At 32.9% G+C, this 10341-nt stretch overlaps 1 protein-coding gene across 1 annotated transcript; it reads left to right on the top strand.

The window, feature by feature from the left end:
- The first annotated feature begins 2512 nt into the window (after window positions 1–2512).
- LOC149411041 (antichymotrypsin-2-like) lies at window positions 2513–9957 on the top strand. The gene is made up of 9 exons (XM_089647630.1): window positions 2513–2590; window positions 3936–4064; window positions 4966–5175; window positions 6349–6447; window positions 7055–7192; window positions 7448–7657; window positions 8067–8211; window positions 9274–9416; window positions 9852–9957. Exons 1-8 carry the CDS (start codon window positions 2513–2515, stop codon window positions 9402–9404), a joined length of 1140 nt encoding a protein of 379 aa, XP_089503756.1. The 3' UTR covers window positions 9405–9416; window positions 9852–9957.
- Window positions 9958–10341: the final 384 nt, after the last annotated feature.

Raw genomic sequence — 10341 nt, 5'->3', positions numbered from 1 at the left:
ACATTGCTATTAAGCGCCCGCATACCTGATTTCTACAATGTATTGTTATTAAGGCCCCGCATTCCCAATTTCTACAACATTTTATTATTAAGGCCCCGCATTCCCAATTTCTGGAATACATTGCTATTGAGCGCCCGCATACCCAATTTCTACAATATATTGTTATTAAGGCCCCGCATTCCCAATTTCTACAATACATTGCTATTAAGGCCCCACATTCCCAATTTCTAGAATACATTGCTATTGAGCGCCCGCATACCCAATGTCTACAAAACATTGCCATTAAGCGCCCGCATACCCAATTTCTACAATATATTGTTATTAAGGCCCCGCATTCCCAATTTCTACAATACATTGCTATTAAGGCCCCACATTCCCAATTTCTAGAATACATTGCTATTGAGCGCCCGCATACCCAATGTCTACAAAACATTGCTATTAAGCGCCCGCATACCCAATTTCTACAATACATTGTTATTAAGGCCCCGCATTCCCAATTTCTACAATACATTGCTATTAAGGCCCCACATTCCCAATTTCTAGAATACATTGCTATTGAGCGCCCGCATACCCAATGTCTACAAAACATTGCTATTAAGCGCCCGCATACCCAATTTCTACAATACATTGTTATTAAGGCCCCGCATTCCCAATTTCTACAATACATTGCTATTAAGGCCCCGTATTCCCAATTTCTAGAATACATTGCTATTGAGCGCCCGCATACCAAATTTCTACAATACATTGCTATTAAGCGCCCGCATACCCAATTTCTACAATATATTGTTATTAAGGCCCAGCATTCCCAATTTCTACAATACATTGCTTTTAAGGCTCCGCATTCCCAATTTCTAGAATACATTGCTATTAAGCGCCCGCATACCCAATTTCTACAATACATTGTTATTAAGGCCCCGCATTCCCAATTTCTACTGTTTTATAACAAGTTTCCCTTTAACTATTTAACTTTTTACGTTAAAAAAAGCTACGTTTTAATGTAAAATCTATACATCACCAAGAAATACAAAAAAAATAATCTTTTTTATCATTTCCCATCCTTCAGAAGTTTACGACAGCGACGAGTTCTTTCTTAAATAGTGGTATATTGGAACATTCTATTAGGAGTGTATAAAATAGACGGTTTCTCCATCAATGGTACTGCAGGCCTCGTCATATCCTCCTCTCAGGAACGCATAAACTTCTGACACTTATTTTGTCTCCTTCCACGTATTCATGAATACTTCTAGCCACTTATACCTCTCAACACTTTTATAAAGAAGTATTTTCGGCGGTTGGCAAGCAGATTCATCCAAGTACCTGTTGACTGAATGTAACACAGGTACATGAATACAGAATGTACTCGATATGGTTGATTGTAAGTAATATGTTTGTTTTTATTCCAGTATTCTTCCTTGCATTTTTTGTGAACATTGCGAGTGGAAACCCTTTAGCATATGAAGATCAACTGACCAAAAGCATCAACCAATTCTCCAAGGATTTCTTTAAGGTAATGTCATATTAAGACGAAACACCTCAGATAAGATAAGACTGAGATAATTATTCTGAAACACAATCTATGAAATATCTGTTGGTAAGGAACTATTCTGGTAGAATGCCAACTCTAAAATATCTCAGGGTTGTTATCAGTGAACTTTTCTGTAATGCCATCTACGAATTACCTACTTAAAGAATGAGGAATCAAAAATACAAGCTTTTAAGGGCCCTTGAGATAATCTTTCACGAAAATGGCTCTACTTTTAATATTTTTTAAGGATTTAAAGAATTGCATTTTTAATAGTCATTTTTTTATTACCTTTAAATATGCGGAATAATCTATTTTTATTTAAAAAAAATAATAAAACAATTTTTTAAAATAGTATAAACATGCTAATCATGCAACATTCTCATTCAAACTTATATACTGGTATTTCTAACGCTTAACGTTCATCCTCGCTGGTTAGTGCATTTTGTATGGAGATTTTTTTTATTTTTATATAGGATTTATAATATATTTTTAATTTTTGTTTACTGTCTAACTAAATTACAGGTATTTTTTTATATTGTCTTAGTATCAAAATTTCAAACTGAAATTAATTGCTAACGTTCGAATTTGTGATTGGCGATGTGAAAACATGGTATTATGGTCATTACTTTTACGTGACTTTGAAATAAGTTCCTGCTCACTCATTTTTACAAGAGAGTTTAATTAGTATTAGTAGTTGCATTATATTGTGGGATAGCTTCAATTATACCGCTTCGAATTTAAAAAAACTTTCTAAAGTGTCAGGAGATACTACGATGTTAGTTAAAACAATCGATAAAACTAAAAAGACAAACATAAATCATCTCAAAAACATAGATCAACACACCTAATAACACTGTATAGCGACCTCTCCCTTTTGTTATCAAATAACGCAGGTAACAGAATGATGTTTTGTAAATCCCATCGTTATCACGTATTCCCCAGGGGTCAAGCCATGAGCCTCTGTTGTTTCTCATACATATAGACATCATGGAAATCAGGGTAACTATAAGTGATCAGCTCAGGATCAACGAAGTCAAAGTCAAGATAGCCTCTCAGAAGCTGAGCGTACTGCACAGGTCCAGATGACCAGCCTGAAGGAAATTTTTTCCCCAGGGCCTCTCGTGTGGAGTTCATGTTAGAAAAAAATTAATGCAGTCCTTTGAAAAATATGGCAGATATCTTATATTTGCGGATGACATAAAATTTCATATGGAAACAATCTGTCACCAATACTGCATAAAAATACAATAATCAGTCTTTGATGCTGTAGCAGAGTGGTTAGAAAAAACATGGTATAATTTAATGTTTAAAAATGTGTACTAATGACTCAAATAATGCCCCTCAATATAGCGTTTGACAGAAAATATATGTATTTACACTCAATTCATAATTTATCATTGTTATTTCCGAAAAACAGAAGTAAAAATTTTATAATTAAATTTATTTGCAACATTGGAAATAATCAGAAGATAATGTTGCGACCCTCATTTTTTTATTTTATGTGTCTTGGTCTGTTTTATGTTGTAAGTATTATATTCTTCTTCTTAAATCATATATAACATTGATAGTATATCATTTAAAAAAGCTAAGGAAAAGTTGTGCCAATAAAAACTGATTATTCATTTATATTTATATCGTGTATATTTAAATTTTGTATTCAAAATGTACATGCTGTTGGCAAACTGCCTAAATGTAGTTGAACGGAATAAAAGTTTTGAAAAATTAAGACTTTAATTATCATCTTCTTCATCAATGATTTCATTGATATTGATTGAAGCTCTTTGCAATCAATCAAATGAATAAACTTTTTGTGATTTTTTATGTCAACATTGTTGTAGCAGGATGTTAGTCGTTAAATAAAGTGTAGAAAGGGTACAGGACATAAATGGCTACCTTGCGGTATGCCGCTAGAGGCGTAGGCGTATTCTATAAATTTTGTCGTTTTCATTTTTACAATTAGTTTTCTTTCACTCAGATAGTTAGCGAAGCAAAAAAATTATTTTCCCTGTATCCTTAATGCTACGCATAAACACGACAAAATGTTTGCGAGCCGAGCCACGTATTATGGGAAAGGAACGAATCAACCGCAGACGAAGTTTCGCGTTTTTTTCATAAATTTCGTGACTATTAGGTCTTGAATTTGCGAAGTAATTTAAGTGATATTCTATGAAACGCCCTGGTTAAATCTATATACAGGGTGTTAATGAAAGTACTTGATTTACTTTAACAATTGATTTCTGACATTATTTCGAGTAAAAAAATTAAAAATAATTTTTGGTGCTGGGTGGACGTTATTACCTACTAAATAATGGTGTATTTGGTCAAGAACGAGCCATTAAAATGGTTCAAAGAGTCGTAAAGTGTAGGTATTGCTGCAAGTATATAATTTATTGGCTGGTTTGTATTGCAGACGGTCTACCATGAAAAAGAAAATGAAGACAAAAGCATCATCATGTCCGCGTTATCGACAAATGTTTTGCTGGCCATGGTGTCTGTCGGCGCCAACGGAAAAACCCTCGCAGAGCTGAATAACGCTGTGGTGAGTATCTCTGCTAGATATATCCAAGAACTTCGCCCTTTATAATAAATATAATTTTTATTTTTCAATGAAACTTTTACGTACCCACATCGTAAAAGCATACATTATTCTTTCCACCATAAGCATTACTTGTGGATGGAATAGATGTTTACTTGTACAAATTTTCTGTAAATTGCAAAATTTTATATGGTTCTCTTACTTTCGGCTTTTACAAAAACCCCTTGTATGTAAAATAAATGTATTCAAAAATATTATGATTCAATTTATAATTTTTTTTTATTTTGTTAACAAGTTCTGCTGTGTAATTATTACTACGCGTGATAGCTGTTTCGCTCTCTGAAGGCATTATCGATCTGTGGTGACGCCATTTAAGGGCGAAAGATTTTTTATTATTTCCATATACTAAAAATATATATCTCTACTTTCTAAAAATATATTGTGCAAGAATTATATTTATATAAACTTTCCAGGAGAAATTCTCTTAATATAGTGAAAATTCTTTTAAAATCCGAAACGTAGTTAATAAGAACTAAGCGCACAGACTTATACGGATAGCGTCTTTCATAGATCACTAAGAATTATAGATAATCCGCAGGCCATTTCCTGATAATTCTTTAGTAAACTCGTAATTTATCGAAACGTTTGAAAATATTTGAATTATTATGAAAAATTGTTCCGACTTCGTGATAATACTACGTTCGTATCTTATTGAAAGTGTATTAGTAAACCTATCAATCTATTCGTCAAGGGCCTGCAATCCCGTTTTTAACTGGTTTTCGAATAAGTTGAAAAGATTTCCAATAAATTAGCAATAATCAATATTAGTTATTTTTCTCCGTGCATATACTTAGAAAGATTTTGTTTGTGTTCTTTCTGTAATCTCAATGATTATTATCTCCAGGAACATTTACAAGACTACAAGGAGGTCATCGAAAAGTTGAACAGCATGGACAAAGTCACTTTCGACTTGGTGGATAAGGTTTACGCAAATCAGAACTTGCCAGCTATAAATGGCGACAAAAAATGGATTTTATTCGACATCTTCAAGAGCGAGTACGAAAAGATCGATTTCTCCGATAAAAATGCCGCAGCCAACAAGATTAACTCTTGGGTAAGATAAACATCCTAACATTTTACAAAAAACAATGCCGCAGTCGCAAAGATAAACAACTGAACAAATTACAAAAACAGATTTTGCCTGAGGCTGTTTTATTATTTTTTTTCCTACATGGAATAATTTACCCATAACACAATTAAATGTAAAACCCCAATTGGGGTAGCTATGTGGTGCAGTTGAAGTGAGTTTTTTTATTTTTTTTTATTTTGGTACAATTTTTTTACATTTCAGAGTTATCCAGTAATGTTGGCCTCACTGGGTGGCTTACCCGTGCTGAGGCCATCAAAAATATATGAATAAATTTATTAAAAATTAATTTTAAATTATTAAATTCACAGTGGGCGAAAATAAAGTCACTATTTTATTATTAAACCAGATAAAATTATGAACTATATTGTTATTGGAGTTAAAACGGTTTTTCATTTTTTTATCGTATTGATGAGACATGGGGTCATCGTTAATGACTGTAAAAAAGAGCCACATTTCGTAGATACGGCAGTATATAAATAAACCCGCATTTATACTATTATAAATAGAGTCTTATGAAATTAATTTTCAAGTCATTGTAAAAGGTGTTTTCTAACATTTGTGATAAAACGTGCATTGTTAAAAAACATCATTAGACAATCTTCTATACATGAAAATATTCTCTTGGTCTTAATGGTCTTAAAAATAAAATTTAAATAATTTTTTAAATGTGTAGAATAACTACAAAGATATTTAAAAAAGAATAAAAGAGAGAAAAATGACAAAAGCCGCACATCAGTCCCAATTTTGCAATGATCTCGGAGACCGTGGAATTTTTTCATCCACAACAGAAGTAAGTGGCGGGAGCGAAGAAGTGGAAAATAACCATCAAAAAGACACGGAAAAGCACCGCAGGCGATATATTTTGTGTAGTATGTCCAATTGGGAAAGATGTCTTTGTGGTGTGGGTGTAGGGAGTGAAATTTGAATTATCATATAATGTTCACCAGGTGAAAAATTTTCCATGTCGATCGGAAAACCAAAAAATTCTATGTATTTATTTTTCGTATATCAAAAATCGACAAAAATAGATGTATATTCCTATTTTAAAATATTTTCCTAAACCGAAAGCTGCCACTCCTGTCTCCCTGCCATGCCCATGCGTCTATCACATGTAAAGTCTTCCGTTTCATTGTTTAGGTTGAGGAACAGACCAAAAATACAATCCAGGACATCATCCCAGCCAAGTCTTTGGGCAGCGACACCGATCTAGTGCTCATCAATACCGTCTACTTTACGGTTGGTAAACTCACATGATAACATGATACAGAGCAGGGGCACCTACTCTTACTGATTTTAAAAGCAAAATATTATGTTGGGTCTTCTAATAGCAATATCCAATGGAGTCCAATCCACAAGAACCAAACTTAGATCAACTTTCAGGAATAAAACAATAAAATTATTGGACGTTATTGAATGTATAAAAAGAGCTGGGAACAACAGCTACTCTACTAGTCATAGAGAAACATCTTGGTGATAGCACATTATGTCCCGAGATAAATAAAAAGGCACACAATTCCTGAAATGTTTAACGCATTAAAGAAGTTTCCATTCAAATGACGATCCGTCGTAACTTTATATGTATAATCCTATTGAAACATTGAAAATAATAATTCTTAACTGTTTTAACTTTTTTTCAAATCTACGGTATTTTTCTATTAAATAATACATCTTTTTCTCTTTGAAATTCTTTCAGCATTGTTTTTCCGCGAGAGGCGTCAATCTTAAAATATTTAGTTTGTACATTATAACTAATAATGTTTCGATTGTAAATATCAGAAGTGGTTCAATAATTTTAATGAATTAATGGTTTATTATTTAGTGATTTTGTTGTTTTGTGTCGCAGGGCGATTGGGAAAATAAGTTTAACCCGAATTACACCACGAAAGAGTCGTTCTATTCCCCCAAAGGGATAGTAGAAGTGAACACGATGCACCAGATAAATTTATATAATTATGGAGAAAATAAACAATTGGATTCTAAGGTGATAAAATATTATTCAATTATTAATAAACGATGTAGAATTAAGATTTAGCGCCAATTTTTCATAAAAATGACGCTACAAAAAATAAATAAATTATTATTATTACTATTAGCTTACAGATAAATTTTTGAACCGACGATAGAGTTACCGGAGAGTTTGCCTGATTTGTTCAACTTATAATGTATTTAGAAGAATACATCTTGTTCAATATCTACTGTTTAATTTAATCGTAATAATTATTTTATTAATCCTCAGGTCTTAGAGATACCTTTTGACGGTGAGGAGATGTCCATGATAATTATTCTGCCCAACAAGAACGATGGTCTCGCTACCTTGGAAGAGAAATTTGCTCATTTGGACTCCGACTTTGATGTTTATAACATGATGTCTAAGGAAATGGTCGACGTGTCTCTGCCCAAGTTCGACATCGGGACCACTATTGACCTCGAGCCCATCCTGTTCAAAGTAAGTCATTTTTTTACAAATCCTTTCTACAATACTCACCACTACAGCAGTACATCCCAGGGTTGGATTTGACCTCTTCCACAAATGTTTTCCACCAGCTCCAGTCTATAAGCATTTCACTCCAGTCTTCAGCCATCCCATCAATCTTAAATACTCTTCCAGGCAGTCAGCCCACCTCTTCATCGGACCCCTTTTTGAGCGCTTCCACTGGGATACTCATCCATCGATGGTTTTACTGTTGAAATATGGCGTTTTTTCTGCTTGTTTAGCTCATTGAAATCTTCAGGATTCACATAATCTTACGATGCTTCCGTGCTCAATTAGATTTTGGTTTATTGGTTTATTTTAATTCCCTTTAACCGTAGTAGTTTGGCGTTTAAATTCAACTAAACCCTTTCTTTTCCACCAGCTCGGCATGGGCACCATGTTCACCAACGAAGCGGAACTCGACGGTTTCTTCGATGAAAATAAGAATCTAAAAGTCAACAAAGCCACCCACAAGGCCTACATTAATGTGAATGAGAAGGGAGTAACAGCTGCTGGCGGTAGCACTAGTAAGTCTAACATGGCCCTATCATTTGTTGCACGTTATATTGAATTTCAGATGATTTTATGGACGGAATTTTAGTTTAAAAAATGTGTAATTTTTATGTTCATGTGAGTAATGCGTTAATGTGTTCGTTATTTATCACATTAAACGAATCGAAAAATATTATATATATTTTAAGGTATAGCGAATATCAAGTTTTAGTTTTTCTGTGTTAAATTATAAAATGTAGGCTATTAGAATTCAATTTATCAACCATTTGTAAGGACAGAAAAAATATTTAAAAATATAATTGATTTATTTACTGCATTAGTATGATGAAATTTAAAACAAAAAGTATTCAAAGAGCATTTTGACCGTGTGAAAAAAACAAGATAATTTTTTTTTAAATAATTAATCTCACAAAAACATGCCAAAGTTGCCTTTAATTTTTAATGGCCCCTTTATCTTATTTAACGAAAAAAATAATTTAAAAAAAGCACATATCCGAATTAGATATTGGCCTTTTGATTGACCTTTTCTATATTGTCCCATGAGTGTAATTTCCACTTTTCGATAGCGAAGTGAACGGGAATATGATGTTTCCTGAGGAAATCAAAATACTCCATCTTGCTTTCTGGCCGAGATAAGCTCGACTTATTAGTTGCCAATCATTTCATTAGAACCTTTGCTCATACCTGACACTTAATATATTATATCTTTAAACCTTATATGATATTAGGTGTATTTATTAATTTTCCAACGAATGTGGGTTTCTATCATTGACTAATTACAACATAATTATAATACATCAATTGTTTCTACAGACCTATAGAAACACCAACAAGTAACACACGAGAGATTGATATTGAAAGCTCGGAGAGTAAATATTTTGATGTAATGAGTTCCATATTTGTGTTGTCAAAATTCAAGCACGTGGATGTGAAACCCATTTGCGCGTTTCCAATGAAAAACTTAGGCACCGCTTTGGTGACGCGCATTGCAGGTATCCTGATATCTCACATGACTCGACGCACCGGGAATTAGTTTTGGCTTATAGTTTGAAACATGTTTTTTTTATAAATTTCAGATGTGTTCGTTGATAATAAGCTGTCATTATCAGGGAGCATGAAAACATTTAAGGCTAATCATCCATTCTATTTCCTGATAGTCACCAAAGACAACTTGATCACCTTCTCTGGGAAATACACTGGTATTTAAGGAAAACTAAACGTAAGTTGTCATTGACCTGTTTATAACAGTAAAACGATTTTATTATTTTAGTTACAGTAACAGTAGCAGTTACAACTAACAGTAAGTTTTAGCTGTTCACTTTCCAACAAATTACCGAATTAATTCGGGTTTGGGATAAAAAAAACTACCAGAAGGTTTTGAGATGTGGATTTGAGCAATGCAATATATAACAAAATTACTTTTTTCATTTTATTGGTGTTTTTATCTTTTTAATCTTTCTTTATACGTGCATATTTATCTTTAGTTATAATTGAGTAAAACTCGGGGTAAGAAGGAGATTCACATTGGATTTTTTTATTATTTTACGTTCGAATAAATGTCGTAATATTATATGTATTTTGTCTCTTCAATGTTTTTGGTATTTTCGATGATGGAGTTTTGAAGCACTTTTCTTAATTATTTTTTCTTTTCCAGGATTAACAGTTTCTGCCTTCAGCGCTATTATATCCAAACCTCCTCGAAATTAATGGACAATCGGAGATCCTTGTCGTGGGGAAACTTACAAAATTTACAAATCAACAGAAATGTATTTACATTTAATAAAATGCAAATTATTTGAAATAAATCTTAAATATGATTTCGTTATTGCTAGTTTTATTTTATATTTATATTTAAAAATATGAAACAATGCTAACATGAGTATTCATACAATGCTTGAGATAGTATATTAAGGTTTTCCTTTATTTGATTATTTATTTACATACGGTATAAGAAGCTTTAAATACAACAAATAGAAGACGTGGCGGTTCGTAAGGTGCACTTTATGCTCGGTAAGAGAGATCTTTACACCAGATAAGTTGCTCTTCGCTAGAAACCCCGACAAGATTAGCTGAGTGACAGGTACAATTACTAAAAATTACACACTGATGTACCGGGTATAGCATGTAAGTTATTTCTGTGGAAT

Source organism: Hesperophylax consimilis, chromosome 26 (genome assembly GCF_061612785.1).
Source record: "Hesperophylax consimilis isolate HC1 chromosome 26, BYU_Hcon_1.0, whole genome shotgun sequence".
Taxonomy (NCBI): domain Eukaryota; kingdom Metazoa; phylum Arthropoda; class Insecta; order Trichoptera; family Limnephilidae; genus Hesperophylax; species Hesperophylax consimilis.
Note: the sequence above shows the minus strand (reverse complement) of the source record. Positions and strands in the feature narration are given on the sequence as shown.